The 21182-nt window shown below is 32.1% G+C and overlaps 2 protein-coding genes across 2 annotated transcripts; one reads left to right on the forward strand and one right to left on the reverse strand.

Moving 5' to 3' along the window:
- Positions 1-740: 740 nt before the first annotated feature.
- LOC125875898 (uncharacterized) lies at positions 741-9697 on the forward strand. Its single transcript, XM_049556961.1, has 6 exons — positions 741-1078; positions 3033-3305; positions 3388-3561; positions 4115-4221; positions 7415-7749; positions 8771-9697. The coding sequence occupies exons 1-6, from the start codon at positions 944-946 to the stop codon at positions 9346-9348; spliced, it is 1602 nt and encodes a 533-aa protein (XP_049412918.1). The 5' UTR covers positions 741-943; the 3' UTR covers positions 9349-9697.
- A 7668-nt stretch (positions 9698-17365) lies between these two features.
- Positions 17366-20103, reverse strand: LOC125876834 (uncharacterized). The gene is made up of 4 exons (XM_049558090.1): positions 19991-20103; positions 18409-18856; positions 18018-18203; positions 17366-17709 (listed from the first exon to the last, which is right to left on the reverse strand). The coding sequence occupies exons 2-4, from the start codon at positions 18719-18721 to the stop codon at positions 17459-17461; spliced, it is 750 nt and encodes a 249-aa protein (XP_049414047.1). The 5' UTR covers positions 18722-18856; positions 19991-20103; the 3' UTR covers positions 17366-17458.
- Between the last annotated feature and the right edge of the window lie 1079 nt (positions 20104-21182).

Below are 21182 nucleotides of genomic sequence, written 5' to 3' on the forward strand. Positions count from 1 at the left end.
TTTGAATGACTTTAATTTTTATCGTTTAATACTAGAATAAAGATAATAATCTCGATATAAATTTTTGGGTTAATCTAATTAAATATTCTATCCCATTTGATATCCTTATTTATGTCATCTTAGGTATCGAAGATTTAAAGATTCTTAATGTTTAATGTATTGTATATTTAAAATTATGAATTCATCCGTGATAAACTAAATTTCTTACTAAAAGTATTAAAAACACGTAAAGAAATAAGAAAAAAAATCAACATATATAACATAAATACAAAAAACTTAAATTTTAACTTAACTAAACAATATAATTCTTCGATTAAATATAATGTGGTCAACCACTAAGGTCACATCTTTTTATTTTATTATTCTTTTTTTTAGATTTCTATTATTATTATTGATTTATTATTTAGCTTCATTACTTATTTTCTTAATATTGTCGACTCTTTTTCATAATTTATTTGGCTAAAAATCTATTGAGAAAATATTTTTCTATCTTCTCAAAGGTAAGCAAATAAATTGTGTACATTGACACTCTAGTATCTTCCAACTCTACTTGTGAAAAACCCAAAAAAAACAGTTAGCTAACCGGTAAAATTCGAAAAGTATGACCCGATTTTACGATTCCGAGTGCATATCGAATCCTCCAAAGGGCATAATAGTCATTTACTCAGGTGTGAGTCAATTATTGGACTTCGCTTTCTTTGCTTATATATATTTTCGCCATTTTTATACAGTCCATTTTTTATAGCCGCATTAAGAAAAAGAAAAATCCCCAAATTCTCTGAATCCTAGGGTTTTTGGATTCTTCAATTTTACAATACAAATTCAAATCCAAAAAATCCTAGCCTCGATTCGAATTCTCTGAATCTCAATTTCATTTTCTAGCAAAATCCTTTTTTTTTTTTTGGGTTTTCTTGGGATTTATTTTGGATTTTTTGGGATTTTAATGGTTGAGTTGATGATGTCGTCGGGAATGGCGTCGTTTACGGTGAAATTTGAGGTTGAGGATCCTCTTGAAGATGAACACGGTCCCCTCACTAAACGATCAAAATCTTCTTCTGCTTCTTCAAGCTTTAATCAGGTTTTTTTTTTTTTTACTGGATCGGAAGTATTTGTAGTTTAGCTTAATGATGTTTTTGAGCCTGGTTAAGGTCTGCGTAGACTCTATTCTCTCTGGATTACACTTGTGGGATTACAATGGGCATGTTGTTGTTTATTGGTGTTTGGTTTTATTGTGTATTGTTGTTATTTTGACTTGGAAATGTGGAAAGTGATTTTAGATGAGGAAATGGTTCTGATTGTTTTTGTGAAGTTATGAGAGTTGATAAAATTTGTTGGGTGTTTTTGGGTTGATCTGTTTAAACTGCATGGCGAATTAGCAGTAATTTGATTTTCTCTATATTGATAACTGTGGTGTTCGGGTTAGCTTGCAGTAAGGTTAGGACAGATGGAAGAAATAGCCTAGTTTTTTTTTAATCTTTGCTGGGAGACTTGGTCGTTGTCAAATTTCAACCCAATGACTTGGCCAGGCCCTTGGGTCCATTAGTAGTAATTTGATTTGAAGCTCAACTGTTGAATGTAGAATGAGTCCGTTTGGTTTTGGGTATATGATAGTGCTGGTTCATATTAGTATGAACTTTTTACATTCTTTTAGTGATGGATTCTTGTACGAAATAGTGAACAGGATAGTTGTGTGACTGTTTGTGGTGGCTGCACGTTTCTTAGCTATATGCATTGTCTGAACCTCACAGACAAAAAGAAAAGGAAAAAGAGGGGACTCTTCTATTGACCATCATGTTTTGATATTTCACCAAGTCAAAAGGAGATCTTTTGGAAAAGAGCAATTTGAAAGTACTCCCTCCATTCAATTTTACTAGTCTAGATTGGACTTTGCACTAGGAGAAACAATGATTGATATGGATATTTTACTATAATACCCGTATTAGTTGATATGTAGTCTTAGGTATTGGGAAATGATTTGGAAAATAAATAATTAATGCTATGTTTCACTCTTGATATGCTAACTAGAAGTGACAAGTAAAAGTGAAATTATATTTTTAGTATAGTGGACAAGTAAAAGTGAATGGAGTGAGTACTTTATTTGAGTTCCAGCAAAGACGCGACTTCGAGATTGAATTTTGGAAGGCATGGATTTTAGAGGGTAGCTCATAGGTTTTTGGTTAAGAATTAGCTATTATTCCCTCGTTATTTTTTGGAGTTTTTATGTTTCAGATGGGGAAGAATATGATTTCATGCTTTACTGTTAAATATGCCTGATCAATGACTTTTTGGTTTGGGAAAGAGTCTCCACCACTATCCAATATGTTAAGCAACTGTTAATGAAATAAGCAAGTGGTCAAATCGGCACCGACATATTTGGATTACTGGACCTGTTCTGCTATTAATGTCTTGTTGAGATACATAAGTTCTTGCTTGTTGGATGGTGAAAGCTCATATGATGACCACCCTTCGCGGTTGCCCAGTGGTTTGTGCTTGGGACTTCCATGTTGGAGGTCTCAAGTTCGAAACCCCTTGCCAGCGAAAGCAAGGGGTTTGCCTTTTGGGTCAAGCTCGTCGCACCGGGCTTGCCTAGTGCGGGTTACCTCTCCTTTGTGGTTTGCGAGCTATTGCATAGGAGCGGGGGTTTTACCTTGTGCGCACCCAAAGGGTAGCGGCTGCTGGTTTCCCTTGTCATAAAAAAAAAAAGAAGCTCATATTAATGACCATACTCCACTCTTTCAGGATGTCTAGTATTTGAATTGAGAATAAGACCTTAGCTACTTTATAGTAAATGTAACATAATTTATCTCTATGAGGCTACAGACCTTGGGGGGGCATAACCAGCTGAAAGAAGAGTGTTCATCTTTTTTATGAAGTTGTTATCCAAGGTTCCATGATCTTTTAAGCTTGTTTTCAGACTTTGCTAAGATGGTCTCCTGGTTATTATTTTGTTCTTGTTTTTTGTTTGTGTTTGACTTGTCACTGAGGGACTCCAATTTTCAGCTACTTAACTTCATCTCCTGCTTTTTTAACAGTGGGATGCTGGAAATGATGAATTCCCAGTTCCTCCCCCAGAATACAATCCACTTGATGAGCCAAGTCCTTTAGGTCTGAGATTGAGAAAGAGTCCATCTTTGTTAGATTTAATCACGATGAGGCTGTCACAAAACAGTGGTTCCTCCATTGCACCTGAAAACCCTACTTCTGTAAGCAATACGGGAACAAAGGTTGCTTCCACTTCAGTAGCAACTGACAAGCTGAAGGCGTCAAATTTTTCGGGATCACTTCTAAGGATAGGGTCTTGGGAAGTAATTGCCTTGAACTTTGTGCCTTGTTAGTAGATTATCTGTGAATAATTTTCTTTTGGCTAATTTTTCTATTTCGTTTTAGTATGCATCTAGATATGAAGGTGATTTGGTGGCAAAGTGTTACTTTGCTAAGCATAAGCTTGTTTGGGAAATTCTTGAAGGTGGGCTCAAGAGTAAAATTGAGATTCAATGGTCAGATATCATGGGGCTGAAGGCGAGCTGTCCAGAGGATGGTCCAGGCAGTTTGACTCTTGTGGTAAGGCATAAGTTTCCAACCTATTTTTTTTAATGACAGTGGTGTCCAGGGACAGCTCGGGTGCACCTCGACTAAATCTACAGGAATCTACTAACTCCTACCAGCACAATTATTGGACAACTCTGCCCCAAACCTTTGGGCATATGGGAAGCAATCACCTAGTGTTTTTTGTCTCCTCGGGGATTTGAAAGGACCTCATGACTTCCCCACTTCATTGACCACTAGGCCATGCTTTTGGGGGCTCTCTCTAAACTAATTTCTTAAGTGCCTTAGTATAAGTTTTTTTTTATTAGCAGCACCAAACAGATAGGTATAAGGTCAAATCTCACCATATTGAATACTTCTTTTTCCTACGTAAAAAGTTATTGATGAAGTCCTATAAAAGGACCTCCCAAAGCAAAAATACTTCATCCTGTGAATTGAAACATCGTAAATGTTTGAAAGAACAATTATACTGGTACTCTAGTTTTACTGGCACTATAGTTCTTCTTTTGTTTTGTAAGAAATTGTAGTGTTATCTTCAGTTTGTAGTTTATGGTTTTCTGTGATTCAGTTGGCTCGTCAGCCCCTTTTCTTCAAGGAGACAAATCCACAACCTAGAAAACATACTCTATGGCAAGCAACTTCAGATTTCACTGGTGGACAGGCTAGCTTGAACAGGTAAATAATCTTTACTTCTGTTAAGAAACGACCAATGATATTTTGTATTATCTCGACTGTAGGATACTTATTTAGTCCCTAAATAAATGTTGTTTTATTCACATGCTGGGTACGTGTGTACTAACCACCTTCAAGATTATTTATCCAAGGAAAAAAAAAAGTTTCCCAAGGATGAAACAACTCCCTCTATCAGAAGGTGCAGGTATAATAAAATGAGCAAGTTATGAAAAATAGTAGGTATGATGGAGTAATACAAGGGGAAAATAGGACAATTAATGTTATTTATATATGAGTAAATATAAGTATGGCTTGAGTTGTGCACTGCACTTTTTTATAATTGTGGTCTGCGGGCCAGCTTGTGCGCATCCGCGCACACCTTGATTAATAGTTCTACCTCCCTTCTACAAGGGTTTAGACAAATGTGAAGAAATCACTTAGTGTTTTTGTCTCCATGGATTTGAAAAAAATATTGTGCAATGCATTGTCTTGAGAAACTATTTCAACCGTGTGAATTTTCCAGGATTAAACAAGCCTTTTTCTACTAGAGGAGCAGGAACGATAAACTTTAAATAACAAACTCAACAAGTTATGGAAGAGAGTTGGTGTGACGGAGTGATAATTAGACTTAACTTCTGGCACTGAAATGGCGAGTACATGATAGGGTATTTGTAGGTGTAGAGATTGTGGTCATCGAGGATGTGACAAGTATCCTATGACTAATGACTGATCCCCAAAACATTACATTTGCGACATTTTCGACAAAAGTTGAGGATATTTGTCAAAATCAAGACAAGTTTCCAATGACTAATCCGCAAGCTAACATTTTTTTTTGAGATAAATTCACAAGCTAACATTCTTTTGACATTTGTCCAATGACTAATTTTTTGAAATATCCTATCTTACTAACACAAAATGTGATTGGTGAAATCGCTGACTTACAATTTGATATACTTCATCAATTATTTTGTGTGTCGTATTTTTATCGGTGTAAGTGTGGCTCATAGTCCAAAAAGACACCAAACTGATTGCATTTGGACTATGCAAATCCAACAAGTTCTTATATTCAAAAAATTCTTCCTAACTCAAGCTATACTTGTATTTCTTCATAAATAAAGAACACACTGCTCTGTTTTCCTCTTGTTTTTCCAACAATCAGAGAAACTATTCAACAATGCGAAATACTCCTTTTTATTGTTCTGTTAGTTGTAACTATGCTCCTTGATAACTTTGCATCTCCTTGATGCTTTTTAAAGAAACATACTTCACTTCATCAAAAAAAAAAAAAGAAACATACTACTTCATTAAAAAAAAATGTGAAAGTTTCTCCAAGATTAAACAAGTCTCCTTCTATTATGGGAGAAGGAAGAACAAAATTTAAATAACATTAGGCATTATGGAGTGATAACTAGACTAAGAGCTCATTTGGATTAGCTGATTTAAAGTATCCAATAACCTTAAGTGTTGAAAATCACTTTTTGGTGTTGAAACTGATTTTGTAAATAAGCAGTTACGTGTTTGAGTTGAAGTGTTAAAACTGATAATTAGTCGTTGATATATTTGGTAAAAGAAGTGTGATATAATATTTTTTGGGTTAAAATGGCAAATACTCCCTGAGTCCCAAATTTATGTCTCCCTTTCCTTTTTAGTTAGTTTAAAATGAATTTTTCTCTATTTAGTAACAAGTTGACTTTAGAACACCCATCTTACCCTCTATGAGATGATTTAGAGTGAGACTAATATCTATGACTTATTTTAGACCACAAATTTCAATAGTCTTCTATTGCTGTAACTTTATACCCAGACAAACAGCATCACTTAAATTGGGATGGACGGATGGACGGAGTATGTCCTTAACATTATTTACAAAAAATTTAAACTAAAAAAGTATCAATTGAACGAAGAGGGAGTTGTGAGTTAAAATTCTTAGAAGAAAATTTTGAGTATTAGGTAGGGGTGTGTATCGGTCGGTTCGGTTCGGTTATAAGTATTATCGGTTCGGTTTATCGGTTTTCGGTTTTTAAATATGCTAAACCGATAACCAAACCAATAAGATATTTGTTATCGGTTTTCGGTTTATCGGTTTTAGGTCTTTAACGGTTCGGTTTAACCAATAATAAAATGCTTTCAAAAACAAATATAAGACTTATCCAATAATTTGACGCGATACGCATACATCGAAATAATCATTCCAAACGGGACAACAAGGACCAACTTGTTGTATTTTGGTCATCACAACAAAGACTTGGTCAATTTTCGATCACCGTAATATCTAAAACAAGGTCCCCTTTATGCAATAAAGAGAATCAAATAAAACCAAATCATGGATAAAAGTCAAAACAGTAGCAAATGAGGCCATGCTTATGGTAACTAAATGAAGTTCTTACGTTATTTTTCTAAAAAAAAAAACACAATCTGAATTCTTGACGTTAATCAAATTGCAAATATTTACAATCGTGCAAAAGCTAATATTAGTCAATTATAAACTAACTAAAGTAAATAAGTAATACTAAAAAGTAAAACCTAAAGGTTAAATAGCTAAAAGTAGAGAGGAGAGTTAATTGTTAAGTAGTGCTAATTATTGCGTAGGGTTTTTATATTTTTAGTCTAATATACTACTAATTATATTAATATTTTTTGTTTAATATATTATATATATGTATAACTAAAAATTAAAATAGTAAATTATTATATTCTTAATGGGTTATCGGTTAACCCAATAACCCAATATTAAAAACCAATAACGAATCGATAACCCAATAATTTTTTTTTGTAAAACCATTAAATAACCGTTAACCCAATAACCCAATAACAATAAACCAATAACACTTTTTTCGGTTCGGTTTATCGGTCGGTTCGGTTTTTGCACACCCCTAGTATTAGGTATTAGACAGTAAAATACTTGGTCTAATTGAAAGTGCTTATAAGCTGAAAAGCAATAAGTTAGGGGCCATCAACTTATGAATTTTGGCTCCTAAGCACTTGAATAAGTTAGGGGTCATCAACTTATGAATTTTGGCTCCTAAGCACTTGAATGTTTACCAATATATCAAGGAACCAGATCAGCAATGGGGTGTGATTCCCACCTTAAAAATGCACTGACATATTGAATAACTGAATCACCTTATGTATTCCATAGTTCAGTAGTTTAGCTTCTAATGCTGTTGGTGAATAATAACTCTTTTGATCTGTATAGGCAACACTTTCTACAGTGTCCACTCGGTGTCTTGAATAAGCATTATGAAAAATTGATCCAATGTGATGTGCGGCTCAATTCTCTGAGCAAACAGCCTGAATTGGCCTTGGAATCTCCATATTTTGATACAAAAGCTACTGTGTTTGGAAATCTTGATGAATTGAACGACCATGGCTTAGATCCAGTCGGTTCTGGTAAGGGTTCCCCACTATCAAGCATCCAAGATGCAGCATCACCTGCTGCGGCGCAGTCATCTTCAGTGTCTTTTGAACAACCTGATCTCCTTGGTACAGCCCCTGAACATTTGTCTAGAGATGCCCCTTCTCCAAGCTCAGGTAAGTAGTTCTTCCTGTCTGCTCTTAATATTCCGCGCGTAGATTGTCTATTCTAAGCTCTACAACCTTGATAGGCATCATTCTGTGGAAAATGTACAGCAATCGAGAAAAAGTGTGGGAAAAGAATGCTAAGGCTAACAAAAAGGGATTTTATATTAGTGGTTGTGTGCTGCATTTGTCAGAATCATGCTTGAAGTGTCGTTACTATAATTTAAGCTTTGTGCAATACACATCTACAATTGCCTCTTAATCTGGTAGATATGTTCTTTATACTGGCTATTTTACATGCATACATTCGATAATTAGTTGTGCGCTTGGGGTTTCATAACTCTTTTCCTCCACCCCTACCATGTTTAGTGCCATCATTCCATTTCCATCTTCAGCCCCTTTTTTCTCAACTCTTCGCTATGTACTTTTCTTCGTGGACTATTTGTGCCATCTTCTTTTCCTCTGTTTATATTTGTCTAATTTCTGCTCCTGAGGTGAGAGATGAGCAAGATAATCTGTTGTCTTTAAACATGGATATTAATTTATCCTTCTGATTGAATATTGGGTTTTGATATCTTTGGTGAGATTCCACTTTCATCTTTAAGTTCATGAATTGTATGGTTATGTTTAAAACTTCTTTGTCATTCCTACAATTTGCAGTGTCTGGGTCAGGATTGATCATATAGTTCAGACTTCAGTAATTAGACTATCAAATAAAATAAGATAGGGGACAATCCATGCACCTTTTCCAATTTGTTGATGTTGGCACTTCCCTACAATTTGTAGCTTCTCGGTCTGGATTGATCCAAAGTTTCATATCTTTTGCTAAACATAGGTTTAGAATTTAGATAATAAATGAAATAAGATAGCTAGCATTTCATGTTATGCCCTTTCCACATCTGTTGAAGTTGATGATGTTCAAATACTAAGTTTTTTGATACCGAGTTTGTATTTACACTTAACATCCAGTAGTAGATTACTTCTGTATGATGAAAGCCAAAGTTGTCACCGATTCTTTTCTTTTGATCTTCAGTGATGGATACACATGCTGTTGGGGGCAATGCAAACAGCATAGGGTATGATTCTAACAGGATGCAAAACTTGGAGCAATTGAAGGTGCCAGGACTCCAGCCATCAATGTCTATGACTGATCTTGTTAGCCACATTGAAATCTGCATTTCACAACAGATTAATTCTGGAAGTTTGCAGTCTGATGAGGCCTTAGAATGCAAGGGCATGCTGGAGGACATTGCACAGATGTGGCTGAGCGACACTCAATGTACACCAACTTCAGACGAGAAATCTCTCATGAAGAAAGTAAACTCTCTGTGCTGCCTCTTGCAGGATCCTATTGTGTCTCACGATCCCCATTTAAATGGAGAAAATCATCTGCAAAAACCTGTTCAATCTACCGATGCTTGTAGCTCTTCTGCATGTGAGAACGAGAGAAATAACGAAGAGAACACCAAGGATTTTGTTGGTGGTAAACTGACACCAAGTATTCCAAGGATAGACTCCTTTGGCGACTTGCTCCTTCATCTTCCTCGTATTGCATCCCTTCCAAAGTTCCTATTCAACATTGTTGAAGATGATGAAAACCAATCCAGGTAGCCGTTCTTTTCTTGAGAATGTACTGAAGTTCTAGGCTATAGTCCCCAGGAAACCATTTGGGTTTTGCCTATTTGTTGTGGTCCTGATGCAAGCACACCTTGGGGGATTCGGAGGACGTTATACATGGAGAAAAACTGGGATTTGAAGATTCTTTGATAATTGGTGAAATTTCTGTCTGTAGAACTATGTAGTAGTAAGATTAATGTTTTTCACCTCTGGCTGAAGAGCATAACATTATATTGTTTGTACAGGGGTTAGGTCAATCAATGTCATTGTCCCAATTCAAGGTTAAGTTCCCATTGGGATTATTGTTCTTAAAAGTTTTAATTAGTTGAATTTGATTTCTTTACTTTGAGATTGATTAGATTTACAACACCTTGGATTAGTCGATTAAAAGTAATTGATGAGTATCAAGTGTTTTAAAATTTTTTTTTTTAGTGTTGAACTTGATTACACTATTCTATGTTTTGAACATAAGTGTTGAAACTGATACTCCCTCCGTCCCATTTTATGTGGCAACATTTCCTTTTTGGTCAGTCCCAAAAAGAATGTCACTTTCCTTATATGGTAAGTATTTAAAGGTGCAATTCCTCTTTTACCCTTGTTGGTCCCACTTAATTTTAAAATAATACTCCAATATATTTATGAGGAGAGAGAAAAGTTAGTGTACTTTTTAAAGGGCAATTTGGTAAACATTTCAAAGTCTTCATTTATTTCTTAAACTCCGTGCCCAGTCAAATGTTGCCTCATAAAATGGGACGGAGGGAGTAATAAGTATTTTAACGTAACAAATAAATTTAGTGATGCATAGTTTGGTTCATATAATCTAACTATGTTTATTTCCATCATACTAATTAGACAAGTCATTTTCGCGATGAAACACAAATTTATTGTTATAAACAATTTGATGAATTTTGTTTGGCGTGTGTTTGTTCATGTATGTTTCGAAATATGTGTGATCAATGCTTTTTTTGTTTGGGCAAATTACAGAAATCACATATTTTTAAGACAAAATTACAATTTATCCCTTAAAAGTTTATAATTACAGAAATCTCTCAAATGGATACAATAATATAAGCGCTGATACATTAATCTGATGCGCGAGATACATTAATCGTTAAGTAAGATACATTACATTTTATACATGATACACTAATATGATGCGCGAGATACAATAATATAAACGTTGATACATTAATCTGATGCGCGAGATACACTAATCTAATGTGCAAAAATGAGGGATTTTGGAAATTTGTAAAACTTATAAGGGATAATGGTAACAAGTAAACTAAAAGGGGGGATTTCTGTAATTTTTCCTTTTTTTTTGGGTGGGTCAGGAAATTATAATTTTTGTATTATTTTGATTTTCCGTGTGTATTAGTTCATAATTTGTTTTGAAATATATGTGATCGACTCTGTTTGAACTCAAATTTTATGGATCTATTGGTGATGACATATTAAATGATTATTCATTATTTTTGAAAAGCATACATCACTTTTATAGAATTTATATTTCAAAAAACAAGAATTCGTGATTATCTAGGTTTTTTGTGTGTAGTCTATGATTTCTTCAAAATATATGTGATCGATTCTGTTTGAGCTTTAATTTTATGAGTCCATTGGTGATGATGACCTATTAAATAATACTTGTTATTTTTGGGAGGTGTATACCACTTTTTATAGTTTATGTATCACGAAACTGAAATTCAAGATCACCTACGACTTTCTTATGTATTAGTCCATGATTTTTTCAAAATGTGTGATCAACTTCTTTTGAACTTAAGTTTTGTGGGCCATTGATGGCTACCAATTAAATGATACTCATTATTTTCAAAATGCAAGCAACGCTTTCTTTTTGGAGTTTATGTGTTGAATAAGTATTAAGGATTATCTCAATTTTTTATGTATATTAGTACATGAAATTTTTGGAATATGTGTGACCGATTCAGTTTGTGATTAAATTTTTTGGGTCTGTAGGTGACAACTTATAAAATAATAGTCAATGTATCTGTACGTCACTTTATTGTATTATGTATCACACAACAAAAAATTAGGATAATCTAGAATTTTCATTGTATTAGTTCATGATTTGTCTTAGGGGTGTATAAAATTGAATCAAAAATCGAATCAAACCGCAAATCGAGTCAAACTGAAAAGAAAACCCGACTAGTGGTTTGGTTTGACTTGGTTTGGTATTGAAAAAAAAACCCCGACTATATTTGAGTTGGTTTGGTTTTAACTAAAAAAAACAACCCGAGACCAAACCAACCCGACATTATATATGTAATTTTAAAATTTTATTTTATACATAAAAATATTTACTTTGTTATAATTTTAAAATATTTCTTATACTATTTCATTGTTTTTATCTTTTAATATATTATTTCAAGTTTGAAACTTAGAATTCGAAATGGTCCAATAAAGATTATAATTTATAGATGTTGATAATTATAATAAAACTTAAATCAAAATCAAATTAATACTACTGTAAAAAGAAAATCAATTCAACACTAAGAATGACAATAATATTGAATATTTGTTCTTTAGTTTTACATTGGTCTAGACAATTAAAATACATGATCTAATTTTAATTTTCCTTAAATATTTAGTAATGTAACTAATACTTATTAAACTTATTTTAGCTTGATTTAGTACTTTTAAATTATGATCATTTTCATTATGACTTTGCAATATTTATTTTATATGATGATTTCATTATTATTTTTTATTGAATATTTTAGTGTCATCAGTACTTATCTCATATTTTGTGTTATTTTCTTAAGATACACCTTAGATAATTGTATTTTGGTTGGACTAAAGAAATATTTGGAGCACAAGTTAATTATATGTTTGTATGCAAACTTTACTGAAAAAATCCAAAAATCTAAAACAATTCGAGGTTTATTAGTTTGGTTTGATTTATAAATTTAAAAATTTGACACAATGGTTTGGTTTGGTATTTGAAAAACCCGAACCAACCCGAGGTTGAAAAACCCGAAAAAATCCAAATTTTATTAGTTTGGTTTGGTTTATAAATTTAAAATTTTTACACAAATGGTTTGGTTTGATATTTGAAAAACCCGAACTAACCCGGTCATGTCACCCCTATTTGTCTATAATATGTGTGATCAATTTCGTTTGAGCTCAAATTTTGTGGGATCATTGACGACGATCTATTAAATGATACTCATTATTTTCTAAAGGAGGGTGTCACTTTTCCTTTTTTGTAAGTTAAGATGTAATAGAATAGATTTAAAATTATCTCAGTTTTTCGTGTGTATTAGTTCATGAATTTTTGAATTACGTAGCCGACTCTGTTGAGCTCAAATTTAGTTGGTCCATTGGTGACAACCTATTGAATGATATTTATTATTTTTGATAGGCAAACACTACTTTTTTTGGATTTTATGTGTCATGAAACATGAGTTCAAGATTATCTCAATTTTTCATGTGTATTAGTCCATGATTTTTTGAAATATGTATAACCAATTTCATTTGAGGTCAAATTTTATAGGCCCATTGACGATGACATATTAAATGATACTTATTGTTTTAAAAAGGTGTATATTTTTATTTTTTGCGGAGTTTAAGTTCCCAAAGTAAAACATTATGATAATCTCAATTTTTTTGTGTATTAATGTCTATGAATTTTTTGAAATATGTGTGACCGCCATCATTTGAGCTAAAATTTTTTGGGCCTTTAGTGACGACCTATTAAATGATACTCATTCTTTTTAAAAGACGTACGTATCGACAACCTATTTTGGAGTTTATGTATCATGAAATAGGAATTCAGAATTATCTCATTTTTTTGTGTTATTAGTCCATAAATTTTCTAGAATATGTGATGACGCCGTTTGAGCTAAATTTTATTGGTCCTTTGGTTTCTACCTTTTAAATGGTGCTCATTGTTTTCGAAAGATGGATGTTTCTTTTTTGGTATTTATCTATCACAAAATAGGAGCCCACGATTATCTAAACTTTCATGTGTAATTCGTTTGAGCTTAAATTTTGTGGGCTCTTTGAGAATGACCTATTAAATGATTCTCATTATTTTCGAAAGGCGAAAGTCACTTTTTTGAAGTTAATGTGTTACAAGATAGGAGTTTCAGATTATCTCAACATTCATGTGTGTTAGTCTATGAACTTTTCGAATTATGTGTGACTCCATTTGAGCTCAAATTTGTGGGTCCATTGATAAAAACCTATTAAATGATACATATTAATTATGAAATGTGGAGTTTATATGTCAGGAAATAGGAATTTACGATTATTTTAATTTTTTGTGTGTATTAGTTCATGCACTTTTTGGAATATGTATGACCGATCCTATATGTACTCAAATTTTGTGGGTCCAATGGTGACAACCCATTAAATAATACTCATTATTTTTGAAAGGTGTAAGTCAATCTTTTAGGAGTTTGAGTCACGAAATAGAAATTCACGATAATTTGAATTTTTCGTGTATAAATTCATGAATTATTAGTAATACGTACGACTGACTTTGTTTAAGCTCAAATTTTATGAATTCATTGATACAACCTATTAAAATGATACACATTATTTTTGAAAGACGTGTGTCGCTGTTTATGGAGTTTATGCTTCACGAAATAGAAATTTAGGATTATCTCAAATTTTCATCTAATTAAGTTCATGAATTTTCAGAATATGTGTGAATGACTTCAGGTGAGCATTTTTGGAATATGTGTGAATGACTTCAGGTGAGCTCAAATTGGGTCCATTGGTGACAAACTATTAAATGATACACATTATCTTCAAAAGGTTGTCGCCTTTTTTTAATTTATGAGTTGCAAAGTAGGAATTCAAGATTAACTTAATTTTTCATGTGTATTAGTACATGAATTTTTCAGAAATTATGTGTGATCTGCTCCGCTAAAGCTCAATTTTTTTTGGTCCATTGTTAATGACCTATTAAATGATACACACATTAGGTATATACCACTTTTTTGAAGTTTATGAGTTACGATGCATGAATTCACAATTATCACAGTTTTCGTGTGTATAACTCTATGAATTTTTAAAATATGTGTGATCAACTTCATTTAAGCTCAAGTTTTTTGGGTCTATTGGTAACGATATATTAAATGATAATTATTGTTTTCAAAAGGCATATGCTGTTTTTTTAAGAATTTATGTTTCAAGATTAGAAATTCAGGATTATCTAGGGTTTTGTGTACATTCATTAGTCCATGAATTTTTTAGAATATGTGTCACTGACTTTGCTTGAACTTAAATTTTATGGATCCCTTGGCGAGAACTTATTAAATGACACTCATTATTTTCAAAAGGCAAACGTCGTTTATTTTGGAGTTTATGTCTCATGAAATAGAAATTCTAGATTATCTTAATTTTCATGTATATTAGTCAATTAATTTTCTGAAATATGTGTGGTCGAGTCAATTTGAGCTCAAATTTTGTTGATCTATTTGTGACAACCTATTAAGGGCATCTCCAACCCTACACTCTATTTTACTCTTCAAATATAGAATTCTCTATTTTTTCAGACAACCAACTCCAACTCAATTCTCTATTTTACTCTCTAAAAAAGAATTTTTTTCTCTCTCCTCAATATTATATTATTATTTCTATTTCATTTTTGTTTTCTTATTTCATAATATAAATCTTTTCTATCTTTTTGTCAAACATTCATTGTATATAATTTCATGTAATATAAAATTTTTGATTTTTTGAATTTTTTTATTTTATATTAAATTTATTTTATTCTTCTAAAGAACAACTATCAATAATTGCAAAAAGAAATCAACAAGCAAAATCGCAATCACAACCACAACTTTCCTAAATCATACACTAATTCCTTTTTTGAATATCGTTAAATCTAGAAACGACCTATCGGATTACTAAATTATTATTGTGATTATTAAAATTATTATGTTATGCATTCTATTGCATTGTTATCTTGTATTTAAATTATTGTGTTATGTATTATATTTTTAAATTAAATTTTTTATCTTATCATTTAAATTTTGTGCATTCTTCACGGTGAAAATTAATAATAACATCAAATAGTATCACAAAGTGGCGAAAATTAAAAAAAATATTTAAAATATTGTTAATTCGAGATGAAAGTAGTATATATAAAATAAAATATTTTTTAAAATGTTATACTACATTTAAAAGGAATCGCGAACATTAGAGATTTAATTAATAGCCTTATATGAAAAATAATATGTTAATTACAAAATAGTAGAAATAATAATATAATATTCAAAAAGTGAAATAGAGAGTATGAATATAAGTTCTCCAAATTTGAAGAAATACTATTGAACTCTCTATAATTGTAGAGTAGAGGGTAAAATAGAAATATTATTAATTCAGAATGAAAGTAGTATATATTAAATAATATATTTTTTTTTTAAAATATTATATTACATTTAAAAAGAATTACAAATATTAGATATTTAATTCATAGCCTTATATGAAAAATAATATGTTAATTATAAATAATAATAAAATAATGAAAATGTGAAACATAAAGTGTGAATAGTAGTTCTCCAAATTCAACTCTCTATATATGGAGAACTACTATTCAACTCTCTATATATGGAGAATAAAGAGTGAAATGGAGAGTGGTTGGAGAGGACATTCTCTATTTTACTCTCCAAATATAGAGAATGGAGAGTAAAATAGAGTAGGATTGGAGATGATCGTAATTCATTGATTTTGAAAGGGCTAAATCACTTTTTTTGGAGTTTATATGTTACAAAATAGAAATTCAGGATTATCAAGGTTTTCCGTGTATATTAACCCCATGAATTTTCATAATATATGTGACCGACTTGGTTTGAGGTCAAATTTTGTGTGTTCATTGGCGAAGACCTATTAAATGATACACACATTATTTTCGAAAGGTGTATACCACTTTTTTTAAGTTTACGAGTCACGATGCATGAATTCACATTTATCACAGTTTTGTGTGTATAAGTCCATGAATTTTCAAAATATGTATGACCAACTTCGTTTAAGCTCAAATTGTGTGGGTCCACTAGTAATAATATATTAAATGATAATTATTGTTTTCGAAAGGCATACACTGTTTTTTAAGAATTTATGTTTCAAGAATAGAAATTCATGATTATCTAGGGTTTTTGTGTGCATTGATTAGCCCATGAATTTTTCAGAATATGTGTCACTGACTTTGCTTGAACTTAAATTTTATGGATCTATTGGCGAAAACTTATTAAATGACACTCATTATTTTCAAAAGGCAAACATCGCTTATTTTGGAGTTTATGTGTCACGAAATAGAAATTCTAGATTACTTCAATTTTCGTGTGTACTAGTCAAATAATTTTCTGAAATATGTGTGATCAAGTCCATTTGAGCTCAAGTATTGTTGATCCATTTGTGACGACCTATTAAGTAATTCATTGATTTTGAAACGCTTACATCACCTTTTGGAGTTTATGTGTTACAAAATAGGAATTCGGGATTACCAAGATTTTTCATGTATATAAAGCCCATGAATTTTCATAATACATGTACCCAACTTCATTTGAGGTCAAATTTTGTGTGTCCATGGATGATGACCTATTAAATCAGACACATTGTTTTCAAATGACGGACCTCTCATTTTTAGAGTTTTTGTGCTACGAAATAGCAATTTAGGATTATCTCAAGTTTTCATGTGTATTAGTCCATGAATTTTCAGGAATAATCTGACAGACTTTGTGTCAGCTCAATCCATCACAAACTTTTTGGCAAGCAATACCTATTGCTTATTCATAACTGACATCTCTTATTTTACCATTTTAGGGTCCAGAAATGTGTTAATGATTATCGAAGCTTTTCGTGTGTATTAGCACATGAATATTTTGAAAAACGATCGGCGTACTCTGATTAGCATGAAACTTGACTGGTATGAACAATACACAGAATACTGAAACTAGACTTGGTCCATCACAAATAATATTGGAAACTTAGTCTCAGTAAACTTGTATTGCTAAATTGACAAAAAAACATAAAAATGTGAACAAAAGGAGCAGTTGAAGTTGAACTATAAAGAGATCTGTACACCTAGTAAAATCACTTCAAGCTGCTCCAAGAATGCCCTCAACAAATTGATTGAGGCTCAAGACATGCAACTGAGACAAAAAAAGCAAGGAGGATCACCAGAGTTCTCTTCAGGGGTAATGCCCTCCAAGCATACGGCGTGAAAAGCGTGCCCACATGACAAAATAGCAACACTTGGGAGAACGGAAGGCTCAACATCGTCCGTGTATGCATATGCATATGCATCTGCATATTCATCAGGCATGTCACACAGATCATTTTCGCATATTGGGCAAGTGACTCTCGATGAATGAAAATTTTCATCCAAACCTGCAATTTACAAACTATTGGTCAGCTATTCCACTAAAGCAGAGAACACAAACTTGCACCTATAAACATGCTGCAATGCATATGCTGGTGACACTGCCTTTTGCCGTTAAATGTTATCCTTAGACGGGCACAGCACAAGGATCATGTCATTGAAATCGTTGTGCTTGGTGTGCACATCAACATGCTACATCATCTATAGTATGATGGATTTTAGGATATCTAACAATGAGTAGCTTTTTTGGTCCCTAAATATCTCTTAACAAACTGTATAGCATTTACAAGATGAGGAGAGAAAATCTTGGACATACCTTCCCAAGCAATATGATGGATGGGCTCTTCATATCCTAAGTATGTCTCGTTAATTCTAGAAGGTTCCTCGGTACTTGTGGATGATTTAGACTGCCTGATGAAGGTCGGAAGCCTTGTCTTTCCTGCCAAAGCGCGGCCAGGAACCGGAGGTGGAGCTGAAATCCTCTTGATTTGCTGGACTTGAACTGCATGACCAGTCAGTAGCAATCAATGTTAGAAATCTCCTGAAGCAATAGTTGAAACAAAAGTATATGGCTTCTCTAAAATGAAGGAAAGAAGTATTATTCACGCTGATCGTAAAAGGTAATTATATAAACCCTTAGCACCAGACATGAATATTGACTAGCAATCAATGTTAGAAATCAGAAAGGAAAGGAAATTTACTCTTACCTTTTTCCTTTTTGGTCCTAATTTTTCTGGAAGAGCTAATTGTGTGAGAGGAAAATGAACTTCTATTCCTCGTCTCAGCGCAGATCCTCAACTTACGTATACTTTCAGATTCTTTTCCACTCAAAACTTTTGTGTTTAAAGCATGTGATGAATTCTTCTTAAGAATCTGGGCATCCTTCTTGCTAGATAAAACAGGATATCTCCCAACAGATGACACTGGAGTCAAAAGTGGGCCTTCTAACTGCTTTTCCACAACTTCACTACGGATAGAGCCATCCGTTTTACATTCCCAACCTAAAGGGCTGCCAACCATATTTGATAGTCAGATGATCCTGAAAGTGCTTCGTTCAACAAAGCAGCTAACGTAAGCTGCAAATCACCTAAGCAACACCAGCCCGCCAAGTGGTGTATGGGAAAGATGAATCCACAAGAGACTTGTTTCTTGCTACTGCAATAACCACAACAACTGGTCACATCTTGCTGACATATGAAACCATGATAGCATCTACAAGACATGCATATTATTCATTGCTAGATAAATTCGATTGCTCAAAATTGTCCATAAAAGATAGAAAGTTTTTCCCTTTATTAATACAGTTATCAATCATTAAATCCAAAACTACCACAACTAAACCAAAGGGTCAGCATTACAGCATGTACCAAATTTGTATAGGACCTATATCTATATTAAGTATATCCAACCAAAAAATTACACGCACTCGTGTTCTAATAGATGCATGACATATGTTTGTAAATAGGTTTTTAGCACTAAACAATAGTTAACTAACATACATTTTCACCTTGCTAAATCATGTAACTATAGTAAGTGTATATGATGAGTATTTAACCTTCCTTTTCCTAGTTTATTACATCTAAAACTGACAAAAATAACTGAAGGATCACTATAAAAACCTACGAGAATTGAACTTAACTATATCACCAATTAATCCTATTCTCAGTTTAGTGCATACACAAACCTTACCCCTACCTTGGGAGGTGGAGAGGTTGTTTCCGAAAAACCCTTGACTCAACAAAAACCATGATGAAGCAGCTTGGGAAAAGAAGAAATACCATAAGTGAAGAAGCCTCCACAAAAAAAAATACTAAAGATAGCATGACAAAGCATTCTGAAGTCAATACTAGACAAAATTCCCAAAAAAAGAAAACCCTATATGCAGAATAACACCAAAAATCAACAGCATAATCAGCTCTAGAGTCCAGTAGAATAAAAAATTCACAGAACACAATACTTGACAAATTCCCACAAAAAAAAAAAAAAAAAACCCATAATACAAAGCATGATCATTTAAAAAAATCACTAAACATCACAACACAATAATCAACAAATTACCATATAAAAAAAACCATAACAGAACCATACCAAGATATTCAAAGTAGAATCTTTTTCTTCATAAAGAACCATATGATCACCACAAAAAATCAAAAAACTCAAATACCCAGAACTCAAAACTCAACAAACACCCATAAAAACTAAACCCCACAACAGAATTATACCAAAATCAACAGAAAAATCAGTTCTTGATTATCTAAAAAAATTCAAAAATAGGAAAAAAAAATGCACCTTTTTGCAAACTGTTAAAAGGGAGTGAAGATAGTAACTACAAGAGACCCTAATATGAGATTATATATGAAAATCTTGAAGAGGCGGTAGATTGAAAAGAACAAAAATAGAAGAGTCCAAATCATTCAAGGAAAGAAACTAAATGTTTATATTTGGGGGAAAACAATGATAAATTTTCCTTTTAAAGGTTTTGGTTGTGGGCTCCACTTTGCCTATTTTTAGGGGGTATTTACGTAAAAAAAAGTTTTTATAAATATTTGACCTTATTAATATTATCAATTAATATAATTCTTTAAAAGTATAAATATATCTAAGATAATATAGTGAAATATGATTTTATTTTGTTTTGTTTTTTGTTAAAATTTAAATCTAGTTGAAACTCATCTTTTACTTTTTTTTATTACATTCAAAAGTTACGGTGTTGTCACGACTGTAAATCTTTTTAAGTGCATGTCGAATGGTTTATCCTGTATTCATGTATAATGTTTTACGTATTTGATCTGTCATTGTTGATTTTGTGACACATTTTAAATGAGAAGTCATTTTTGGATATGGTTTCAAGAAATTTCCTATTTTGGTTATATAGTTTATTTTGTCTTCACCATACATTGAATATTTTTAATAAAGATACAATGAATAATATCTGATTATTAAGAAACAATAAACTTATGTATAATGAATTTATTTTTACAATGAATTATTTAACAAAATAATATATTACAATGAATCATACATACATTGTCCATTATGTATAATGAATTTATTTATAATGATTATGATGTATTCATTGTACTTTATGTATAATAAATTTATTTTTTAAGTGAATTCTATATATACGATACATAAATTCATAAGATATAATGATTTTGATGTAATCAAAATTAACCTTCATTGAATCACAAAAGACTCTTTAAATTAATAAATATTAATTTATCAATATTTCATGATCTCACATGAGTATATTAATTTAGTGCGGATATAACTGAAATATAACACACGTGGCCGTTAGTTATTTTTGTTGTTCTATGAGATCACGTGTTATTACTAATTATTGATGTGAAATTATATTATATTAACGTTGTTATTTAGTCAACAATTGTCTAATTACTCATAAATTTGTAAAATAAAATGATCATAGTTAAAATGCATTGATCCTTAACCAAAGTCTCAAATTCTGATCTCAAATTAGAAG

The sequence above is a fragment of the Solanum stenotomum genome, chromosome 9 (assembly GCF_019186545.1).
Source record: "Solanum stenotomum isolate F172 chromosome 9, ASM1918654v1, whole genome shotgun sequence".
NCBI classification, from domain to species: domain Eukaryota; kingdom Viridiplantae; phylum Streptophyta; class Magnoliopsida; order Solanales; family Solanaceae; genus Solanum; species Solanum stenotomum.

What these genes read in the sequence shown, in the direction of transcription:
- LOC125876834 (XM_049558090.1), bottom strand. Translation starts at nt 18,721, where the DNA reads ATGGTTGGCAGCCCTTTAGGTTGGGAATGTAAAACGGATGGCTCTATC. An exon ending in TAGGACCAAAAAGGAAAAAG is followed by an intron (nt 18,204 to 18,408) that starts GTAAGAGTAAAT and finishes CTGGTCATGCAG; the next exon opens with TTCAAGTCCAGCAAATCAAG. An exon ending in CCATCATATTGCTTGGGAAG is followed by an intron (nt 17,710 to 18,017) that starts GTATGTCCAAGA and finishes TGTAAATTGCAG; the next exon opens with GTTTGGATGAAAATTTTCAT.
- LOC125875898 (XM_049556961.1), top strand. Translation starts at nt 944, where the DNA reads ATGGTTGAGTTGATGATGTCGTCGGGAATGGCGTCGTTTACGGTGAAA. An exon ending in CTTCTTCAAGCTTTAATCAG is followed by an intron (nt 1,079 to 3,032) that starts GTTTTTTTTTTT and finishes CTTTTTTAACAG; the next exon opens with TGGGATGCTGGAAATGATGA. An exon ending in TAAGGATAGGGTCTTGGGAA is followed by an intron (nt 3,306 to 3,387) that starts GTAATTGCCTTG and finishes ATTTCGTTTTAG; the next exon opens with TATGCATCTAGATATGAAGG.